Source organism: Podarcis erhardii (assembly GCF_964252035.2).
Source record: "Podarcis erhardii genome assembly, chromosome: 1".
NCBI lineage: Eukaryota > Metazoa > Chordata > Lepidosauria > Squamata > Lacertidae > Podarcis > Podarcis erhardii.
Window position 1 is genome coordinate 102,167,754 of NC_138497.1, and position 23,744 is coordinate 102,191,497.

The following is a 23,744-nucleotide window of genomic DNA, read 5'->3' on the forward strand; positions in this document are numbered from 1 at the left end:
CAGTAGGGTAATGGATGCAATGAAAGTTCTTTTATTGAACTCCCATGTCCAAAAGGTATTTAGGTAGCAAAGGATGTTAAGCAGCCCCCCTGCACTCTTCCTTTAAGTGAAGATAGCAGGAAATAAGGTATATAGGTTTGTGTCCTCCCGGTTTTTATTTCCTCGGGAGTACATTTTATGCAAAGGGCACCTTAGGCTACTTAGCAGATCACAAAGGGTGCCCTAGACCCCCTCACTGTCTACATGAATGGAACTCTCAAAAGGGATGGCAGAAACCATGCAGGGAGTTAAATCCTTCAGGTGGGTCTTTTCAAATTCCAATACTGAAGAGTAGCTGGAGAATTGGTAAGGATTTCATTGGCCTCAGCAGGTTTGAGATCAAAAGCTCCTGTTTTAAAAAAAAAAGAAAGAAAGAGGGGGGGAAAAACCCTGTTGGGAAATCTTAAAACCTCTTTGTAATGTAACTTTAAAAAAGTTAACACAAAGAACCCTTCGACTGAAGCCTGTAACAGCATGAACAAAGAGGATATCAGAACCGATTCTATTAAGGGAAAGCTGACAGAAACATTCATTTATTTTAAAGAGCAACCCCAAGATATTCCACAAATTCTCTGTTAAAAAAGAAAAGAAAAGGAGTGTGTGGTAATTTGACTCACAGAGAAAGACAGAAGCTGAAAAGGAGCACAGTGCTGATGGCACACAAACAATCCATGTCCATCTCTCCGCTTAAGCAAATGTGGGTTTTGAAAGATTTCCAATTGTCTATAGTTATTGGGCGGCGGCGGCGGCAGAGGAGGGGGGAGATGCAACAGTCATTTAATGCCCTCACAATAGCAACTCTGTATGTCAACTGTGCTTTTATTTAGATAATTCTTTTGAATCGTCTGATTAAAACTGTGTAAGTTAACCAGCTAAAAACTTTAAAGAAACAATATTGACACACATTTTTCCTTCCTGAAAATGACGCATACTTTTAGTGCTTCTGCTTGGCTGCCATAATTCTATAACTTACCCAGTATTTCCTCTATACGTTCTCTTCTAGAATTTCTACAGGGTGGGTTGGCAAGACAGCAAGGTATGCGTGTGGGGGTGTGTGGGAATTATATGTCCTGAGAATCACAGCTGACTGAGCTCCTAAATTCAACCTGACACAAAACATTTTTCAACCCAATTAATTAAAAACGATGGGTGCTCATCAGTCAGCTGGCACAGTTTTTCCCTCCAACCTTGTGCCAAACTGTTAGTTGTGCAGTCTGCTTAAAAAAAAAAAATCTGGGACTGAGATTTTGATATTGATTATTAACAGATACCTGACCTGCTTCTGAGCAGCTCGCAGAAAATTAACTCCTCAAGCTCTGGTGCCTGAAATGAATGAGGCAGAGTTCTCTCTTATACTTTGCCATCATCCTGTGCAACATTTCGGCGTTTTCAAGTCACACTAAAATCAGTGGGTCCAAAGCATATATACAACAATATGATTCTGTGTTGTGGCCGTCAATTGCAAGTAAGTCCCTGTTCATTTTTGTGGTGTCTAATGGCCCCTGCAATGAGAAAGTTAGTATCCCATGAGCCCTACTGAAATCAATAAAACAAGTCAATCTCAGCTAACAAATTCCACTGGTCTCAATTCACTTTATATATTTTAATATTCTATCCCACTCTTTCCTAACAGATCAAGGTGGATTCCAACACATTAAAAAACAGAGACAATCATGGTTTTGTAATTATAATGTTTAATGTTTTGAAGTCACTCTTTTTTATGCACCGATAATAAATATTTAAAAGTGACCCACATAACCTATCTACCTAAAAATATTGACACATATATTCTAAAATGCATAAAACATTATTTGACTGTTGCTCCAATCCCAACAGAACAAAGTATTCTCTCTCCCCATAATAACCTTAGGCACTGAAATCAAGCATGAGCAAAATATTTTGCCACATTTGTGGAAAATACTCAGGCTGGCATGCGGGTACATCTCCAAGGGTATCCACCTAGAAAGTCTTGGCCCTCTATATGGCCCCATCATCCAGACTTGTCTCTCTGGTATTTTTGGTCAGTACAATGAACGAATGAAGTCAGTTGCTTGTATATTTGGGGCATGTTGTTTTTACACAGAATCAGCAAAATAGGATAAGTTTGGAGCTGCCCAATGTGCACAGCATTGGACCAGCTATGCTAAAGTAGCAAGTTTCATGTTGCACAATCTTCTTCTGAAGAAGAAATAGTTCTGTTTGTGCAATCCAAGCATGCCAAAAATTGCTTTTCTTAGACCAACTGGCTGCATAAGCATATGGGTCATGTAACTTTTCTTCAGAGAGAAGGAATCTTCAGTGCCTTTATTTACCATTTATGTTCAAGCAAAGTAATGCTTAACTTTCTTTTGGTTGTTGTTGTTGTTGGTGGTGGTGGTGTAACAGCAGAAGAATCCCTTTTGAACCTTGATGCACTTTAGGCTCTGTGAAAGAAGAACGACTCTATACTACAGAGGTACATACACTTGCACAACTTTTTGTTACGTTTTCCATTACTGAGACTACTTGCATGAAATGAGGCCTCCTCACCAAACCCTCATCCTCCAATTTGAAAAGATGTCAGCACGACTACGGTGGATAATGGGTGAGCTTACTGGAACACCGCAGCCTGATTTACAGCCGCTTTGAAGTCTGAAAGCAATCTTAATGGGAGCACAAATTCACTTTTATTCCCGTTTCAGTTCACCTCCTAACAATGCTGGCTCCAGAATTGCTATGCGTACAACAGCTTCACAAATCAGGGATCATTAAAGTCTTATTTGTATATCTAAATCGAATTGCCTTCACCCTCTCCTAAAATGCGCCGAAGTTTTAACAGCGTCGCCTGTACAATATTGAGGCAAGCAAAGGGGCGAATACAGCCATCCAAATAAAACTTAATAAATTAGGTTGAGTGTAATTATCCAAACTGGAACAGGGCCAGAAGACTTAGGCAAATACTTCTTTAACAGAAGGAGCCCTTAGAGGTATAATCACCTCAGGAGGAAAGCACTACTGTTAACAGTATTTTTAAAGAGAAGGAAGGATGCTCCAACAACAGTTCCATTCTCTTGTTGTCATATGTCTCATATTTGGACTGTAAGCCCTTTTCAGCTCAGGCTGCATCTTAGTGGTATTTTTCTTCTTCTTCATACAACAACAACACCTTACCGGGTTATAGTTTTCCTAAGATTTGACAGCACGACATACCATGCCACACAGCATAGTTTTGGCAGAAATTTGCCACTCCAACCACTTTTGGCAGATCTCTTGCACACAGCTTGTATGATCAGGCAAGATCAGAATACGGCAGAGTGCATCTACCAAATTAGCGTCTTCTGCGCAATAAGGTGCAGCACAATGGATTCACACTTGGGCTTGATCTTGAAAGGAAGCCCAGCTTGCAAGAAGAGCTTCTCTTTGAATGCTGACCCTCAGTAGTCTGGGATGCCTGATGACAACATGACAGCTGAAGATGGCAATGTGACAGGCTATTGTATTCGTCGGAAGCCGAAGTCAGCATGGCAGCATACTGCAGTTGGTGCGGTGCACAGGAAGACCTGTTTCAAACAGTCAGTCTGAGCGAGCTTATTCTAATTAATTGTTTGTTTGGCATCATAAATTAATAGTGCACTTTTCACAGCAATGCATGAAAAAAACAAAGCACCAGGTCCTCTGCCCCCAGGTATCTTACGATCAAGAGGTCAACAAAGGGGGGAAAGGGGAGCAAGAGACAGGGATAGCAAATGCTTGAGGGAAGCAAGAGGAACAGGAAACAAGAGAGGAATGAGAGCAGATGTGGTTGTAAATAGTGGTTCATTCAGGCCCAGGCTGCAGATCCATTACTACGAGGCTAAATTATTGGTAATACTTGATTTTTCTAAAACAACAACTGCACTATTTCCCTGTATCTATACACTATTGACCAGATCTTGTGAGATTTGCAGGAAGCCATCAGAGAAGCAGAGCACAGCAAGCAACATATCATACATGGAGTTGCTGGCCTTTTGCTATACCTGAGAGTGTGTGCTTGTGCAGTTAAAATGAGAGACAAAGAGACGTGTGCTTCCCTATGTGATATGCTTGCTCCAAAAAAAGGGGGGGGAAGTAAGTAATATTGGTCCTGCTGGAGGAAACTAAATGTCACCTTGTCTACCATCTTGCTGTCACAGTGACTTACCAGACATAGGCCCTGTAACTACCATGGTGTCTCAGAGGTTCCTTGTGCATAGGTAAGAGAAAGGGATAGCTGGTGAGAGAAACAAACACTATAATAATCAGGGGTGTTGAACCCAGACTTACAGATTTACTGACATATGTGAATGTGGTAGACATTTCTCTAGCTCTTGCACATACATACCACAATGCCCATGTCAACATATAAATATAAATCAGGCACTCAGATGTAGTGAGGAACAAAGGGAACTCAAAGAAACTCAAAGTCACCAATTCTCTCCCCCGCAATAAACACACACACGCCAAAACAGATAAGACATTTATGTTGTCTGGTGGAGGCAGGCAATATACCAACTAGGACAGTAGACAAGCAAAAGCAATATGAAAATGATTTCAATATAGAGGCTGTTACTGGGGTAATTTATGTTAAAGAAATGCTCATCAAACTCCAATATAATTCTTTCAAAAAAAGAAGAAAAGACTAGGAAATAAAAATGAATGGTTAGGTCAATGTATAACAACAACAACAACAACAACAGGAAATACCTCTATTAGGCCTAAGCAGAAAAAGTTACAGAATAGTCAGCATGGTTTTTAGGACTCTTCTTTAGGATGCAGGGTAATTTCTGAGAATCCATAACGGGAGTGACAACCCTTTTTCAGACTGAGGGCTGTGTTTCCTTCCAGAGGCCACATGGTAGTCATGGGTGGGACTAGAGGCAAATGTGGGAGGTGCAAAGAATATAAATTTTACCTTTGCACTTGCTCACTGCGATCAAGGCAAACAAGACACATGAGCAGGGTTCAAGGACCCATTCCAACCACGTAAAAACACCCAGGGAGGCTGCAAAGTGGAACTAATGAGGGGTGTAACCTAGGGAGAGTCTAGGCAGACCAGGCAGGCCATGTTTGGCCCTCATACCTGAGGTAACCCACCTCTGATCTATACCACAGATATAACCTAAGTGGGTTTTATCTACTGTTATTCTGGAGCGGGGCATAACAAGGTAATATAGAGCTTCTCATATGGTGAGTTCTATAAACTAAGTGAACTCTTGTTCAGTATGTGTTTTAAAAAGAAGAAAATGAGGGGGGGGGGAGAGAGAGAGAGAAACCACAGAAAGAAAAGAACAACAAAATCTCAACAGGTCTGTATGGAATTCATGCAGGAGCTCATTTATTAATGTATGTGTAGCTATCATTTTATTCCATTCCCCAAAGGTGACAGTTAAAGGAGCAGAAGACTGCCTGATTGACAGCAGCCATAATTCCATACAATGAGACTGTATCATATTGTTTGATGTGATATGATATTCATCACTGGTAACTGATCAAACATACTCTTGCATCAAACAGTATTACAATGGGATCATATTGCATGTGCCTGCTGCCAGGACTGTTCATTCAGTTGTGCACCAGACAGGTCTTTTCATAGCAGTGATGCACCAACACTGTCTATGGGGTTTTAAACAAGAATGTTTCCCAAAGAATTGAGTTGTGTATGTGCAATGTGTCAGCAATCAGGATAAATCTTTAGGGGTCCGTAAGAGGTTTTCAGAATGCAGCAATGAGAATGATGCTTGGATGGGGGGGGGCATCCTTAAAAATAGAGAATACTAAGATGTAACTTCAAGTGTGATGAGATCTACTGTATTCACTTATAGAAGCCTTGCAGTTTTTCTGCAGCAGGGTTGTACTCTGCTTCCCTTAGCTTTTACTTCTTACAAACCTGGCTTTGGATAAGTGCTCATTTCATTTATATTTCCTCTCATTCCCTGGGCAAGCTGTGGGCTTTTATTATTATTTTTTATTATAGTCAGGGGCCTGACACTTTTATCTACTTAAATGTTTCTTCAGCAAATTTTATAAAAGAAAAATAAACCCAAGGTGCTTTCATTTTTAATTTGCTCCAGGACAAGGTGGGGACAGAAGGTGGTTTTGTAATTGCCACAAGGATCAACCAATCAGCACACTGCCCAGTCATGGCGAGAGGCGGTTTCATGATTGTCACAAGTGCCAGCCAATAAGAAATATACAGAGTCAGGTTCTGCTAGAAACAGAAAGCTTTCTTCTCTGAGGAAGTCTGACCAAAAAGGGGTGAGTGAGAATCTATAGTTGGCTCACCACTGACACTTATGTTCATCCATTCATGAATTTATTTTAGCTGTTTCTGCAACTAACATTAATTTTTTAAAAAGTGTTAGAAACCGAAAACCATAAGGTTTTTAAAGCATATGCATAATGTTTATCAGTGTATGTGATGTGACAGATGTGTTTGATACTGTCACCTTGAAAGGTACAATTACAGCAGGGGAGGTCAAGAGTCTTCCACCCCATGTCAAGTTTTAAAAATCAAAAGTGTTTTAGGAAAAACTATTAGGAGTTCCTTTAGTTAGGAGCATGAAGACAGTAGCAAACGATTATGAAAAATAATTTCTTCCTTGATGTCTCTAACAGCTCAACTCCAGGATTTGTTGACGTTAGAAATTGGCATCGGCATCTAGATCTAAAGCACAGGATAGAGAAGGAACCCCAGCTTGGGGGAAGGGGTGCAGGGGAAAAGCAACACACAGGAGAAGAGTTAATCATGTCCCTCTTACCTGTTGCTCCTCCTCTGCAAATTGTACCTATATCCACATCATCTCCCCCACAGGACAAAAATAGTCTGGTCTCAGTGATTTTGATAAGACAAACAGCCTGCAGAGAGAAAGGTAAGCAGCATTTTTCCTTCTTCACAAATTTTCAATTCAGGTTGCCACTTACCACAGCTTCTTAAGGTTTTAAAATAAGGTTTGGGGGGGGGGGATCCACCCATCAAAGAGTCATGTGTAATTCAACTCTTGAGAGAGGTGGGAAGTAACCATGCACCCCTTCTTTCAGTACGCCCCATAGAAATCCGTAGAATTTATTTTAATTATGCACAGGCCTGGTTTAGATGTCTCCTTTTCAGGGCACATTATAAGGTACTTTATAGAACTCTAGATGGCAAGCAACAATCAGCACAGACCCCAAGACAGAAGCTTTTCCCCTCCCAGGTCATACAAGCACACCGTAATCCAAAGCACATCTCTCAATCTCTCTCTTCCATGCAATGTCCATTTTTAGCTTCAGTCAAGCTCCTAAACACTTTGACCGCCTGCCTGCATGCCAACCTTCTGCCTTAGTTCACACAGGAAATCCCCTTATATCACGCAAATTGCCAGTCACACACCTGGGTGACATCTATCACAGCCTAGCCCCTTTTTGCTTCCAATGCATTTGCCATCCAAATCATTTAACTGCCCCAGGTGGTGGATCTCTTGCTTAAGCCAGTGCTTATTTAGGTTTGTCTGCCTCCCCACTTCCAACGTATTTTAAGAATAAATGCCTATTTACAAAACTACATCTAAAATCAGATGTCTAAAAAACTGGTAGGAAGACCACCCAGTTCGCAGAGAGCAGGGGTGGACTCAGTTACTCTGCAGATTTCCCTCTTTAATCACAGAAAAATAGCTCTCAGCACTTCTGGAAAAATGCTCGGGCATGGACATTGGCGAGCCTCCAAGAGGAAGGAATTTTATAACTGTGAAGCTGTCACTGAGAATGCCTCCATGTGTGCCTTGCCTTCATCACCAGACCTGACACACAGATGGAATAGTCAAGAGGGCATTCTCAGTTTATCTTGGAAATTTCAATGGAATATGGATTCCTAGCTAAGCCCAAGTCATTTATAGGTCAAGATCGGAGACCCAGTATGGCAGTGTTGAACATGGGCTGGGGAGAACTGTGTTAAAACCCTACCATCACCCTTGAACAACACTGGGCAATCCTGGCAGTCAGCCTAACCTACTATCCTGTTCTACAGGGGCTGGGACTTGAAAGAAGCAGGTCAAGCCCTGTCTTTTCAGGTCAAGGCAAGTCTTTCTAGCAAGTCAGTACCCCGGCCAGCTCCCACTGGCCCTGCTGCCTAAGCTGTGGAAGGTGTCTCAACAAAGAGCAGGGACCATCAGAGGCTGTATACAGGCTGACAAAGGCTATACAGTAGTCAAGGAGCTATGTGCTGACCTGTCTGATTCTGCAGGTGCTGAATTTGATGCTTTGGAAATGATAGGGATGCTATTGGGGGCTCATCCTCTTAAGTCTGAGGAGAGTGAGAGGCCTACACCCTCAGGTCAGGAGGGCCCAGGAGGTGGTGTTGAGGATCTTCTCCTGAGTGCTGAAGCCCAAATTACCTCCTCATCTGCATCTTCCTTGGGGTAATGTGAGGGTCTGTGTCTGGGGTCATGACACCGAACCCACCGTATTTTTTAAATGAAGATTACACAGATGACCCCATGCATGCCATCCTGACCTCATAAGAGCAAGGCTGGAGATATAGATGTGATGGCCTTGAATTGTGTTGAGAAGGCAATCATATCATGTGCTCTCTTTGCTATATTCTTCACAAGCTGGAACCTTCCACGTGGAGCACATTGGGTGGGAAAGCTCTGACAAAGGTTTAAACCAGGGGTGAGTAATATGTGGCCCTCCAGATGGCGAAGGACTCCAAACTCCCCTCTGCTCCAGCCAGCATGTCCAGTGGCCAGGAAAGATGGGCATTATAACCTAAACAACATCGGAAAGACTTCCAGTTTCCCATCTCTGTGCTTAAGCCATGTACATGGCTCAGGATCACTGGCACCATGATGGTTGTAGCTCTCCACACACATTTCAATACATGCTGTAATGGAAAAGGGTTTTTCTCTTCTCCCATGACTGCCACTCTGGGTAGTCTAGCTGTGCAAGGGGGTCTTCAGGTAGACTGCCAGCACACTCCCTGGGGTTCCCTTGGGTGGAAGTGAGACCTGAAGGTGCAAGGTGACTATTTATGAGGCAGACGGATCATCCTGTTTTAATCCATTTCTCACCAGAGCTTACTTTTGTCTGCCAAATCCTACTGATAAACACAAGCACTGTGAAGCCAAATGGTCTAGGCATGTGAAGGGAAAATATCCCTTTGAGTCTGGCACAAACGCACACAGAGAACCCTGACAGCCAATTTTTGAAAGTTTATTAAGGATAAGAGGCAAGAAAAAGGGAAAGGGCTTTTTCGGGACTTTAAGAAAGTGAAGATTGCATTTCAGAAAACTAGCTAGGCCTTCCTCGCAAGGCACAGAGCATTCTGGATGGTCAGGAGGAATAACTGAATTTTGGCTACATTCCATTTCTTCGGTGCTCTTGAGCCAAGTAGGTTCTGATTGACAGGTAGCTCTGACCAGCCACTCATAAAAGTTGCACCTAGGCTAGGAAGGTGCTGTTCTCCCCTTTTAGATGTTGAGAGTTGGGGCTGTTGAGGTCTTAAATACTGCTGGGAGTCAACTCCCTGCAAGACTACCCACTCATGTATTGGAGTGGGAGACATTAGCTCTCAGTTTATACAGGATGGAAGACTAGAGAAACTGGGTCATCTTACAAGGACAGGCTAGGAATGGTCCAGGCCTGCTAGATCCGGTGGGGGGTAGTTAGTTTTCCTCCCTTCTCCTCCTCTAATCCCACCCTTTTTCTTCATCTGCACCATATGCATCCAGCAAAGGATAGGCAGAGTTAGACTATGGAAAGTCTTGGCGGAAACTTACAAACACACACACATACACACACTGAGGGAATAAACCAGAGTTCCTAAGATACAAAGAGTAGCCCATGGCTACTTCAGGCTGCTTCAGCTCAGCGTATTTTATGTCTATGACTCCACAGGATGGGCCGAGCCTGTTTTTGGCTTTTGGCACATCATCATTAATGCTGTTCAGTAGCGGCCTGCCAAGTGGTACATCCAGGCTAGTTTTAAACGCCTGGCAATTCAAAGCCACAACCAGACTGGCATGTGCTGATGTTCGCGTGGTCTAGGATTCCGCTATCACTCTTACGGGCTGAAATAGTTATATGGCTACTCCCTTGAAGGCTCGGATTCCAGATTGGTTTTCTCATTTGATCAGAGCTATCTTTTAAAAACGCCCAAGGCCATGAAATCTAGTTCTCCCTGGCTAGTCATTCATAAGGGCACTGCATCACACTCCTAATGGCATTTCTACTTTTACAGACTTGGAATTATACCTGTTTCTATTTGAAATGACACATTTCACCACTGCAAAACAAGACAAATTTGTTAGTCAGCATCTTTCCTCCTCATTTTCCCCACCCTCGATATGCCTTCCTTGCTTTCCTGTGTTCCTCATAACCTATTAATGCTGTTCGTAGGAAGGGAGGTTTAGGTGCATTTTACTGTCACCAATTGCTTGGAGATAACAATGTAAGTAGCAGAGTGTGCAATAGGAGAAGAGGGGGGTTCTTCTGTTTTTTCAAAGGGTCTGAGCTTTAGTTCCTTGCATCACAACTAAAGAGGCAATAGCCCTCTAACTGGGCACAGCTAAATAATTTGAGTTGCTGTAACATTGAACATTGCAGCAGACACAAGGGAGCTTTAAGGGCAAAAGTTAAAAGAAATTTCAACACAGTGAGCAATGCTTGGAGTTGAGCAACTGCGTAATACGGCAAACGCTTTGCAACAAAATTATTTAATTCACAGATGTACATTCTGACAGGGCTGGGATACAACCAGCTTACTGCCATGGTTTTCCACCTGTACATCGGTCCCTCTGCGGTAGAGGAAGATATGTAGCCTTGCTTCAGACTGTATACCTTGATATTGTGCCGCTCGGAGTCACCATGCACCAGGCAGAAACACAACTGCAGATCTGCTCTTATCCTCCCATATACCACCTGAGTAGCAGCTATTATTCTGCCTCCTTAGGGAAGGGACCCCATATGCAAGCTCCACAAGCCACCTCTATCACTCCAAGCATCATTAGCAATAGTAGGATAAACTGCAGCTGGGTTGCCCCGAATGCAAGCACAACAAAGCCTGCCACTAATCTGGGCATTCAGCATTCCAGGCCTTGCTAGGATGTTTTAAGCCCATTTCTCAGGGAATCTCCTGCTTTTAAAGGTGGAAAGACGTCTACAGGACTTGACAAGCCAACTAATTAACATGGGCTTGGAAGGCAAATCTTCTTAGTGACTTAACAACAAAGGACATATCCCTCAGTTAAGCAAGCACACCTTGTATTCAGCATGGACACAGCGTGCAGTTTTAACGTAGCAGCGTTTTCAGGAGCCCCTGCTATTTTCCCCAACGTGGTTTCTTAAGACATCTGACAACCTTTTGAAAATCAGGGTTTTTGTCACATTCTTGGGATGGGGTGGGGAACCGATGGAACAGGCACTCCAACAAACAGCAGGACTACTCTAGAGTAAATAAGTTAATTGTTTTATCTGATGACTGGATGAAATCCACCAATTCGATGGAAGTGTTTAAAGGTATTGTGTGAATGATGTTGCAATATCTGCCTTATTACTCTTCTAGTGAACTAGTGGTTGCCAGATTGTGGGACCATGGAACAGAGGCTCATCCCTCTGTCACAAGGCAAGCAATGATGCAACAAGGTAATTTTAGACCAGGGAAGGGGTGGGAACTGGCAGCCTGCAAGCTCAATTAGTCCTGCTGCACGACCCAATTTGGCTCACAAGGCCTTTTCACCAAAACCATGCCCACATGCCCCATTCCTGACATCATACATGACATGAGATGATAGGCAGGTGGGCAAGCAAGGGAAGCTTGCTCTCTGCATCAGTCAGTTGATTGGTGGTGACAGCAAGCCAGCTGGGGTCATCTTATATTACTATTATTAATATTATATATTTATTTATACCTCGCCTTTTCCCCTGACGTGACTCAATACAGTTTATAGATAAAAACAAGAATTACTAAAAACATAGGGGGGGGAATAATTAAAAAACAAATAATAGAATTACAACTATATACATATATCTTGTGTTCTTATCTATCTGAGATGACAGCATCCTGAGATCTCCAGATGAAGGGTGGTGTACAAATAATAATAATAATAATAATAATAATAATAATAATAATAATAATAATAATAATAGCTGCCTATTCCTGCATTGCAGGGGTTGGCCTTGACCTCAGGGTCCCTTCCAATTCTACAATTCTGTGATTCTAAGATCTACAGTGGTACCTTGGGTTAAGAACTTAATTTGTTCTGGAGGTCTGTTCTTAACCTGAAACTGTTCTTAACCTGAGGTACCACTTTAGCTAATGGGGCCTCCCACTACTGCTGTGTGATTTCTGTTCTCATCCTGAAGCAAAGTTCTTAACTCGAGATACTATTTCTGGGTTAGCCGAGTCTATAACCTGAAGTACCACTGAGGTACCACTGTATTTTAAAACATACAATCACAACAAAAAACAGCACGGCACCAGCCCCTGATTAAAAGCAATCAGTTCCCCAAAGTCTGTTGGAACAAGGTGGTCTTCACCTGCTGGTGGAAGGACAACAAGGAAGGAGCCAGTTGAGTTTCTTCAAGGAGGAAGTTCCAGAGTCTGGGAGCAGCCACCGAGAAGGCCCTTTCCCAGGTCCCCACCAAGCATGCCTGTGAGGGTGGCAGGACTGAGAGAATGACCTCCCCTGAAGAGATCAAAACCCAGGCAGGTTCTTATGAGGGAATACAGTCTTTCAGATAGCTTGGACCTACAGGGCTTTATAGGTCATATAAAGGGGACTTTGAAGGGGAATTGTAGAGGGGAAATCCATAGTATGGCTGATTCCAGCAGAAAGTAGAGTGTGATTGGTGGGGAGAGCAGCCAGCCAATTCTTGAAGGTGCAATTCTTGCTCCTTGCAAAGAGTCCCAATAAGCTGACTGTGGGTGTTTTAAAGCACCACACAAGGTTCTTTGCAAGCCCCATCAGCTGACATCATTGTGGCATCAGGTGTTTGACAGGTGGACAGCACTACTCCACCCCCAAACTATTGCTTTATAGCTGCATCTGCATTTCTCATATGCTAGACTCTAACACCTAGAGTAACAACAACAGACAAAACCAGTTGGGCCACCTTGAACAAACAGAAAAACAAATATTCTGAGAGCAACTGCAGATAAGTCTTGTCATGGCCAAATATGGCAACTGAATAGAGGATGTGTGATTCATTATATCCTGGAAAAACAGGGTATCATGTTTTTGTGTGATGCCAGTACATACAACCAACAATACTGTTGGATTTAAATGGCTCCTTCTTCAACAACCAAGCTCCACAAACCTGCTGTCTACCAGACTATGCGATGACTACTGATGTGTCTTGCAACTTGTTGTATCGGTTATAAAAGCTCCTGAACACAAACACAAAATTTTGTATTGGAACTCTGGGGACTACATTGATATTGGATGTGGGACATGTGGCATCCAGGCCGCAGGTGTGTCAAAGACTTGCCAGGGCTTGCAAACCCAACATTCACGCCAACACAATGTTAGCCTCTAGTGCTACCATTCTGGGTTATTCACAGACCACTTTGGAGATGTATGAAAACCTAGTATAAAAATTACTAGTAATTATTGATGCTCAATACAAGCTGCCTGATGAAGATCTTTCCAAAAGGTTGACATGCATATATTTCTGAGAGTCATACCCATGGAGGTATGAGTACCCTCATCTCAAATAAATGAATTTGAAAAGTGAAAGTAGTGTCGTCGTCCTCCCGTCCTCTGCCCCCCCCCCCCCCCCCGGTTCCACAGGACTGATTGAGGTGGCAATCAAGAGAGGGGGCATTTCTGCTTGAAAAGTTTTATTCTACATCATGGTGCAGCCTTACTGCCGAAGCTAAGCAGATTTAGCCCTATAAGCTGTTTGCATAGGAAAATGCATGGGAATAATGTTTGCCAACCAGTACTCCTGGGGGGAATGAAATTAATACAGAGATGCTGCTGCTAATGTAGTCCAAAATAGGCCTGTGTCACACAACCAAGACATGATCACATAATTATTGAAGTTCTCATGATCATGTGAAAATCAGAGACACACAAATCTTGTCCTATCAGAAAAGCAAATGAATATTGAAACAAAATGAGAGAAAGTGTGTGTGTGTGTGTGTGTGTGTGTGTGTGTGAGAGAGAGAGAGAGAGAGAGAGAGAGAGAGAGAGAGAGAGTCGTGCAAAGCTAGCATGGATCTGTAATTAACACATATTCTGAAGTGAATACATTTCTTTTTGCTTAACTGGTCAGAATTTAAACCTTATCAAGGAATGTTGGCAAAGATCTAAGAGTGATTCAATAGAGCCCCCGAATTCTGAGTAAAAAATACAGTGGATTGACCAAGAAAGCTCTTTCCCGCTTTTTTTTTTTTAAGTGCACATATGATGATGCAGCATAGCTATAAACAGATGGTATTTGGCCTCCTTCCTATTCTCAACATTTGGAATTCCTAAACTACATGAATTAAACAATAATATTTTATAAACATACAAGGGATTTTGCTCACTGCTTTGTTAACATAGAAATTATACAATGCTGACATTTATGTAAATTTTGAAAAGTAAACAAGAATATGCATTTGAAATAAAGCAAATGCAAATCAACAGAGGGGAGGTATGTTCCTCAGTGCTCATACCTATGTGTGTGAGAGAGACAGAGAGAAGGAGGGAGGGAGGTGGAGAGGGAGCCAGCCTTGCTTAAGGGGAGCATAATGGGATGAAGGACAAATTGTAGCTTAGGCAGTCTGATCCTTTGTACTCTAAAGGCATGTTTTACACCTTGCTGTAAACAAGGGATAGTTAAACCATAATTGGCTAGTTGACCATCAGCATTCATTTACTATGAAACCTGTTATTACAGAGTTAAAAGACGCTTCCCAGTGCTGATTCCTTGTTGTGAGAAGGAGAGTCAACCTGTCCTTGCTTAATATCAGATACAGCTCAGGCTGGCTCTTGTTCTATGGATGAGACACCAAGGTTTTAGGAAGGCCTCTGCTTGTGTTCCCATCCTCAGTTCATTGGGTGCCTCTGTTTTTAAGAGCAAGCAAGCAAAAGCTGGCACTGAAATTTTCTCTCTGCCCTCCTAAGTTTGTTGACAAAATAACGATCCCTACATTTTAATCGTCGTTAGAATTTTGAAAGGGCTAATTACCACTGTTTACAGACAGGCCTTTTCTATTTGAAGCTCCACAAAGGTCAGGCCCTTTGCATGGATCACTTGCCTGCCCCTTTACTTGACCGGATTTGTTTTAATGTGCCTCTAGATACCTCGTCAGAGTTGCAGGCTGAACTCTGCGAAAGCCCAGAGGAATTTTGTGCTGATTTAATGTTGAGGGTGTTGTCTTGGCTAAGGCCGGGGTTTTCTATGAGAAGTTCTGCTCTCTGCAACCAAAATGCAAGGGATGGGAAAGAGAGACATACACAGACCCCCACCCACAAGGCTCCCACTGGAAAAGGAGCCCAGGACTACACCATACTACTTGTGGTGGAAACACATGCGGAGCAAGCCATCTCACACGTTAGGAGGGGACAAAAGGCACTTCCAGACGGTGGCTGTTTTGGGGGTGGGATTCAGTCACATACAGGCAAATCTAAGTTGCGAAGTTAAAGCTGACTGGGAGTTCTTCTGCAACAAACCCCCTTTGCTAAAAGACTAGACTTTTTGTGATAGGGGAAGTGACAGATAAAATACACTGGAAAGTATGGGACAATGTTTGCTTTGATGCATCATCTAGTCTCCCTGCAAGCATGAATGTTCATTAAATAGCCAACATCATCTAATCTCCAGAATGAATAGTAATAAACCCGAAAGTGCCCAAATAGAAGGGTGTAAGAGACAAGTGACTACTGGTGTGGAAGGTCACCAGATGACGAGGAGGGCAAGGCTCCTTTGCCTCTAAACAGATAGAGTGAAGATATTATTAGGTCACTTTGTCTTCATACTTTGTAAAATAATAATATTAATACTACTAATAATAATAATATACCCCTTCTGATTTCTGCAGAACAATCTTCTCTTCCAAGGCAGAGGATCAGGCCAAAGCAGTTCGCAACCCTAAAGGCTTAATCTCAAATACCAGAAGTGATCAGATTTAGGAAAAGTTATCCCATTCTGTCCTGACCTGGGTGCTCCAACACTGAGATTTGCAAAAGCAGCTACTGCTTCCACGTTCATAGCGAACTGAAGACATTCTACATATGCTCAGAGGTATTCTCACTTTTACTTCTTGGGCTGACACTAGGGCTGGATCTAGACACGTCAAAGAAGCAATTCAGTTAAACACGTTGCAAACCCATACAGGGAAATCTGGTAAGGAAAGACAGGACTTCACAGCGCCATCTGGTGTCACATTGTTATATTGCATATACAACACGTATGAAACGCCTTTTCTTTACCAATCTAGCTGAGTCCTAGCAGAAGAGTCTGGCAGCTTTTCTTGAAGGCAGCCTAGCCTTGAGCTTTCTTATGGAAGCAAGTTTAGGCCTTGTGAAAGAAGGGCAGAGAGATAAACTTGCCAGTTGTTACAAAGGGAAAGAAAAAAAATTCTCCACCCTTTTTGGGGGGGGAGGGGGGGAGGATGTATTTGTCCATTACAGAAACTAATGGTGAACATGTGCCGTCTGATAAGCAATGCTAAAGGAGAGAAAACAATGCAGAGTAAAGAGAGAGAGAGAAATCCCTTCCATGTTCCTTTGGATCCTGCAAATGCAATATGCATTACGATAGCGTTTGAGGGTAGCTGGATACTGGGGGAAACTGAAGCACAGCTGCACACTTTGGTGTGCAGGAGGCCCATTTGCAATGTGCTCATGAGACGGGGGAGGGAGGGAGACTAGCAAAAAGGCCCACCTCAAACAAACATCCCACCCTCCCTCAAATCATTACCCATCCTCAAGCATTTTAAGCTGAAAATTAAGTGCTTTAACTCAAGCCAATTCATTAAAAGCCCCCTCCTTCCTTCCCTTCTCTTAAAACCCCCCGAAAACCCTCTATTTTTTTTTTTTTATTGCTCCTTCTATTTTCCTGGCCTAATATCAGAGTGCTGGGGATCCTTCCAGTGTAAAAAGCCAAGTGGATGTGAAAGCCAGAGAACATAGCTGCGAGCAACAACACACGAGCACACGCTAGCTAGCCCAGCCTCCCCCAAGAGCTCTGCTCTGCACACACACGCGCGCACACACACAGAGAGAGAGAGAGAGAGAGAGAGAGAGAGAGAGAAAGAGAAGAGGCTGCTGCTGCTCTCTCTCTGGCTTTTGTTAGCAACAACCAGCCTTGCACGAAGCAGGGTCTCTGCCCCCGTCACCTTCCCAACCTTTGCCTGCCCCCTCTCTCCTGGGCCAGGCAAGGGCTAAACTGGCTTGAGCCAGAAACACAAACGTGTAAGTATCCTGGCTGCTCATAGGTGCATCCTCTTCCCTTTCTCTTCCTTCCCCACCACCCCTTGCTCTTTCTGTTCGATTGGAAAGCTTTGCTTTCAAGTGCCATTTTTGCTTGTAGCTAGAATGGTGTAGTTATATCTCATCTCTTTAACAGTCCTCTATTTGAAAGGCTGTCCAGTTCAAGTCCGGCTTAAAGGTAAAGGACCAGAACAAGAGAGGGTGAGAGAGAGCACTGAAGACTGGACGGCAGACTGAGCGGTACATACATGCTATGGTAAGAAGTACTGAATTTCTTTTTCAAATGATGGTCATAGGTACTAAATGTTGACCTACACTGTACATAGGAAACAGTGTCTTGTCCATTTTTATGCAACTCTGATCCTCTTTTGTCATCTCTCTCTGTGCAAGTGACCACCCTAAGCAAAGATTGCAGACTGTTTTAACAGAGCAGCAACTCCATATTTCATCTTCTTTTGCAACCTTACAAAAAAAATATCCTTTAAAATCCTTTTAATTAAGTTGGTCATTGTTTTTGTCAACTGCATATTGCTTTTTATGGTGCTTGTGAGCCACCCTGAGCTGAAAGGTGGGTGTAAATGAATACAAGCAAAGACACAATCGTATGTAATAAATACATAAGCAACCAGAATGAAACCATTGCAGAGCCTGTAAAACCACTTCACTTACCTTTCTGGACCAGGCCAATTTTTGAAACTAGTGTATGTGCAAGCAGAGAAACACACAGTAGGCATGACCCCATCTGACAGCATGGGGGGCACCACTTGGCTGAAGCTAAATGGGGGAGCAATTTCTTTGGGCCCAGGGCAGAAAAAAGGTGAGGCATAAATGTGAGTAGGTGATCAAATCAATCTACGTTGCTCAGATTTCTTGGAGGAAGAATGAAATTAAAATGTAACAACCCACAAAAGGGATGACGGAGAAAGAAACGAAAGAGGTTGGAACCTGTGCAATTTCCAACACTCGTTCTTCTTTCCCATTGTGCAGTGCCAGCTACCCCACAAAGTTAAAAGAAACACACCACAAAACCCTCACACGGGGATATTGGGCTTGCAGCCACCACTGAATGAAGCCATATCTCTGTAGAGCTGCCTGGTAATATTTGCAGGGGGTAAATACTGCACTCTTATTGAAGGCACAGAGGCCTCTTTCCATTTCCTTCCTATAGAGAAGCCAATTGCTGGCTTTGTTCACCAACAGACCCAACTGCATTAAAGAAGAAAACACTGATCAAACTTCACTGAGAATGGGATACACTGGTGGACTCTTATGTACTGTTTTGGAAAGGTAAGGGTGTGTCAAGTTGTTCCACCTAGATTCCTCATTTATCACTGCCCAATCCATACTGAAAGTCCAGAATGTCAAAATGTACCTTCATTTGGAAATATCTACCCAGGTGTTATGAGCAGCCACTTTTAACATGTTCTTTACTTAAGACATTTCTCTCCCATCTTTCAAGTGCCTAGGCACAACTCAGGAAGATGTTTCATCATGACATTTTCATGCTAAACAGACTACTATTCTGCCCGCACCCTTCTGAATGCTGCCTTCTGAACTGACCTTGGTTGCTTCTTCTCTACAACTCTTCTCTTGCTTATTTCAATTGGTGGGATGAGAAGCTGAGCTCTTGCAAAGTTTGCTTTGTGCCTGACTTATCAGCCTGGTAAAGTGTGAAATGAAAATGTGTATCAGAGGAGGGAAGAATGCAGAAAAAGCAAAGGCAGTGTTATGGGGCAAGTACTCTCTTCTGAAACCCCTCGTACATTTCTACCCAGACTGTGACCCTAGCAGATAATGAAAATTGCACAGAGCAAACATATGAACAAAAGGGCAAACACATGTCAATATATTTGGAGAAACGCAGAGCAGTGGGTAGAACAGCCTTTGCCAAACTGGTAGTCTCCAGATATTTTGGCCTCAAATCCACAGCCACCATCTCTCAGCCAAACCTACTTCAGAAGGCTGCTGCTCTAAGGATATGATGGAAGAGAAGATGTATGATGTCCTGAGTTCTTTGCAGGAAAGGCAGAATCAAAATGTATTACACTTACAGATAGATTTATTTTATTTAAGGCTGCTTTAATTTTGAATGCCATAAGAGGTCAGGGTTTTCGTTTCTCTGGTAGGCTTTCTCCTCCTTTCTTCAAAATCACTGCAGCTCTTCCTGGTCACATTCAAAGATCCTTCAGTCTGGTTATGTTTCTGCGGAAGCCCTGCTGTGTTCAACGGGGCTTGCTTGCTAGTAAACACTCTTTAGGCTTTCTGCCTGAGTCTGCCCTCCCTGATGTAATGCTTAGCCACCACAACTGGTTCTCTGAACCTCTGCCTCATTGTTCTCGCTTTCATTATAACCCTGTAAAACCGTCCTGGCCTCATTTAACCTTGATTTCCTTCTCCGCCCCCCACTCACATCCTTTTGGCTGGCCCAGCCTCTCATTCCTCACAGCCCAAGCAGCTCTTCAGCAATAAAAGGGGCTCTTCCAGGGTTTAATGCTCCTTGTTAAAATTCCACTCCCTCCTCCTCATTAGAAATGATTTTGGATAACATTTATGCCTTCTTGAGTTGCAGTGTTATGACTCCATCTCTTCCAACTTAACCAAATGTTAAGTTAGGCTGGCTTTTTAAGCTGGAGCAAAGATTTTGGACTTGGCATCCTCCTTGCCTAGGGAATGTCTCCCCTGGCAAGAGTCAGAACTTGGGCTCTGACGATGATTTTGACATTAAAATGCAAAGCTGGTTTGTACAGCTACAGACATGCCTTTTTCTGAAGAAGATCCCTCAATTTTCTTTCCACGAAGGATGCAACGAGCTGCTTCCATAAAGGGTGTGCTGGAAATGCAAGATGTTGTACAGTATGTGATTATCAGTTTCCAACAATAGCTGGGCACATGCTCAAAGAGTGGAAGAAAATATCAGAAGTTAATACAGAATTGCTATTTATTACCCTATAATTAAAGCGCTGACAGTTTTCCTATTATAAAACCTTATTTGCAAAGGTTCATAACTCAAAGAGGCAAAAAAATTCATTTCAAGATAATGTCTGGATTACCATGTTAAAGCATTTAAAATATTTTAGTAAAACGAATTCCATCTATCACAGGCTTGCTGTTTACTAGCTCTTGTTTTGCAATAATGTATTCCCTTTCTGTTTCATTATGTTTTAAATTAAGGTGCGGTTCAAAACTGCAACATTTAAAGAAACATGTTAAGTGTCTAAAAACTGAAAGATTGCACAATGGGACAAACTTTTTTTCTGGTGCGGGGGGTGGGGGGAGTTGAAATCCATAGAAATAAATATCCAAGGAATGATGTTAATGAGAAACATTTGGTTTCAATATTCCTGGGGAGTTTGCATCCCCATTATTACAGCACTGACTGATCTACTACATGAGAAACAAAATGAGCAAAAGCGAAACTAACTACAATGTTGCCTCTTTGCTTATTTATTTATTTTGGCATTTATATATCGCCCAATTAACTATGTCCTGTGGGCGGCTTACACATTAAAATCAATAAAATGCAAATATGAATCACAATAATAAAACAATCAATATAAAAAAGCAGGTTCATTTCATTTTTAAAAAATGCAGGAGAGAAAGGGGAAGAAAACCAATGTAGGAAATAGTTCAGCTTGGAAATCCTTGTTTTTTGGAGCTCTTTCAACTTAATTTTCTTTGTGACGTTCTAAAGCATGGCTGGAGAAATTGTGTCCCAAAGACCTTTCAGGGAATTCGTCCAGTACACTGATTGCAGTTGGTTATTCCATCGTCGTGCAAGATCCAGGTGCCTTTTCTTCTTTTTCTTTTTGCACTGTTCTTGTAAAAATACAGCGTTTCTCTCTCTCCATCCCTGAGCTCAGCATTTGGTTGTCAGGAAAGTGAACCTCTCCTTGCTTTCCTTACAAATTAGGGCTGGTCCCCCCATGCGACAGGGGAAATGGCACCATGACAAGAGGATAGGATATGTGAAGCAGGAACTAGCATCTAAACTACTGTATTTTTTGCTCTATAAGACACATCTGACCATAAAACGCACCTAGTTTTTGAAAGAGGAAAACAAGAAAAAAAAAATTCTGAATCCCAGAAGCCAGGACAGCCAGTGGGTTCGCTGCGTAGCTCCCCTCACAGCGCTGCATTCCCGCTGGCTGTCATGGCTTCTGGCTTAGCCGCACACAGCCTGTCCCGGGCAAGGGGAGCCTTCATCCTGCTGCCCAGGAGAGGCTGCGCGTGGCTAAGGCTCCCCCAAGAGCCACGTTCCCTTTAAAGAGCGCACGGAGCGTGTGCCCTTCTCCCTCCTCAGGAAAAAGCCCACAAGAGCCGCACACACGCTCCACGCGGCTCTTTAAATGGAGCGCTGAGCAGAGCCATCCACCTGCATTCGCTCCATAAGATGCACACACATTTCTCCTTCCTTTTTAGGAGGGGGAAAGTGTGTCTTATAGAGCGGAAAATACGGTAGGTAAAAGGACCCCTGACCGTTAGGTCCAGTTGCGGACGACTCTGGGGCTGCGGCGCTCATCTCGCTTTATTAGCCGAGGGAGCCGGCGTACAGCTTCCGGGTCATGTGACCAGCATGACTAAGCTGCTTCTGGCGAACCAGAGCAGCGCACAGAAACGCTGTTTACCTTCCCGCTGGAGCGGTACCTATTTATCTACTTGCACTTTGATGTGCTTTAATTTTAAAATCTGCAAAAGAAGCATTGGCCTTAGAAAGGAGAGGTGCAAGGATGCCTATGAGCTCTGAAGTTTTATGGCTGGCACTGATACAGCAGCAGCAGCAGCATAATTGCAAGTGCTGAATGAAATATGGCTGTGCAATTGTCACACTTACCTATTAGATAGTGTCATTATCAGTGGAAGGTGTCCAGTGGAGGCTACTCTTTCCCCTTGACCTGGGCCATTTATAAACTGTCATTTCAATGCTTTACTGAGGTGTTCCCCCCATAGTGAGCTGGAAAGGGCACAGCAGGAATCAGAACTATGGCTTACAGTGACTGTGCAAATGTATGGGTTTTCAGAGAGGAGCTCACAGCTGCTTTGCTCTACCCCACTATATAAAGGAGAGACCAATTTTAGCCTACAAACCCCAGGTAAGTCACAACTAAAGAAAGCAAACGGCAGTTGTGGTTCTTTGTATCATCGTGAAATTACATTTGCACTGTGCTGGACTCTCTAAGCCTATATGGAACACAGGAATGTTTGCAGTTATCTCGTTTTGCTGTACAGTGGTACCTCGGGTTACATACGCATCAGGTTAAAGACTCCGCTAACCCAGAAATACTACCTCGGGTTAAGAACTTTGCTTCAGGATGAGAAGAGAAATCATGCTCTGGTGGCGCGCTGGCAGCGGGAGGCCCCATTAGCTAAAGTGGTGCCTCAGGTTAAGAACAGTTTCAGGTTAAGAACGGACCTCCGGAACGAATTAAGTACCACTGTAATATCTGACACCCTTAACTTTTATAAACAGATTAAACGCTGCTTCGTAAGTTGCAAGGTTCAGGGTTAAAAAAAAAAAGGAACAGCACACAGCACAGTAGAGGCAAAATTTGTCAGCACGTTCTGTTGTGAATTAAAGGGCACAAAGGAAAGTGGAATGTAAAGAAGAACGTTTGCTGACTGGTGCTTCCCAGGATAGGGAGCACTGTCTAACCACCAGGTAAAAGGTAAAGGTAAAGGGACCCCTGACATTAGGTCCAGTCGTGGCCGACTCTGGAGTTGCGGCGCTCATCTCGCTTTATTGGCCAAGGGAGCCGGCGTACAGCTTTTGGGTCATGAGGCCAGCGTGACTAAGCCGCTTCTGGCGAACCAGAGCAGCGCACGGGAACGCTGTTTACCCTCCCACCGGAGCGGTACCTATTTATCTACTTGCACTTTGACGTGCTTTCGAACTGCTAGGTTGGCAGGAGCACGGACCGAGCAATCACCAGGTAGGGAACCTAAAAAACAGCCTGCCACTTAAAAAACTGTGGACAGACCTACATTGTGCATTTAAAGCACATGGCTTCCCCCAAAGAATCCTGGGAACTGTAGTTTACCCATGACAGAGCTACAATCCCCAGCATCTTCACCAAACTACGGATCTCAGGATTCTTGGGGGTGGGGGGAGCCATGGGCTTTAAATGTGCACTGCGTGTGCTTCTGAGCAGTGGCGTAGCGTGGGGGGTGCAGGGGGGGGCGGCCGCACCGGGCGCAACATCTGGGGGTTAGGGTTAGGGGGCGCAAATCCACGGGTTAGGGGGCGCAAATCCATGGGTTAGGGGGTGCGGTGCTGACAACCCACGCTACGCCACTGCTTCAGAGGTTTGCTGTGGA

At 43.4% G+C, this 23,744-nt stretch overlaps 1 protein-coding gene and 1 long non-coding RNA gene across 6 annotated transcripts in view; one reads left to right on the top strand and one right to left on the bottom strand.

Annotated features, from left to right (window-relative positions):
• Positions 1-2,689: 2,689 nt before the first annotated feature.
• The window catches only part of GTDC1 (glycosyltransferase like domain containing 1), a 236,937-nt gene continuing 215,882 nt past the window's right edge, over positions 2,690-23,744 (bottom strand). The window contains exons 9-10 of one of the 2 annotated variants that reach the window (XR_014159033.1): positions 18,993-20,262; positions 2,690-3,578 (exon numbers count right to left, since the gene is read on the bottom strand). Coding sequence is in view for 1 of the 2 variants with exons in the window: in XM_081872548.1 (XP_081728674.1) it covers positions 20,212-20,262 (51 nt within the window). In the remaining variant the exon portion in view is untranslated. Of the gene's footprint in view, positions 3,579-18,896; positions 20,263-23,744 lie in introns of those variants that run through there. The other variant, XM_081872548.1, reaches the window with a different exon arrangement.
• Positions 17,249-23,744, top strand: part of LOC309348735 — an 18,053-nt gene continuing 11,557 nt past the window's right edge. For 3 of the 4 annotated variants that reach the window (XR_014159525.1, XR_014159526.1, XR_014159527.1), the window contains exons 1-2: positions 17,249-17,688; positions 18,633-18,719. This is a non-coding gene — a long non-coding RNA (uncharacterized lncRNA). The remainder of the gene's footprint in view (positions 17,689-18,632; positions 18,720-23,744) is intronic. The other variant, XR_014159528.1, reaches the window with a different exon arrangement.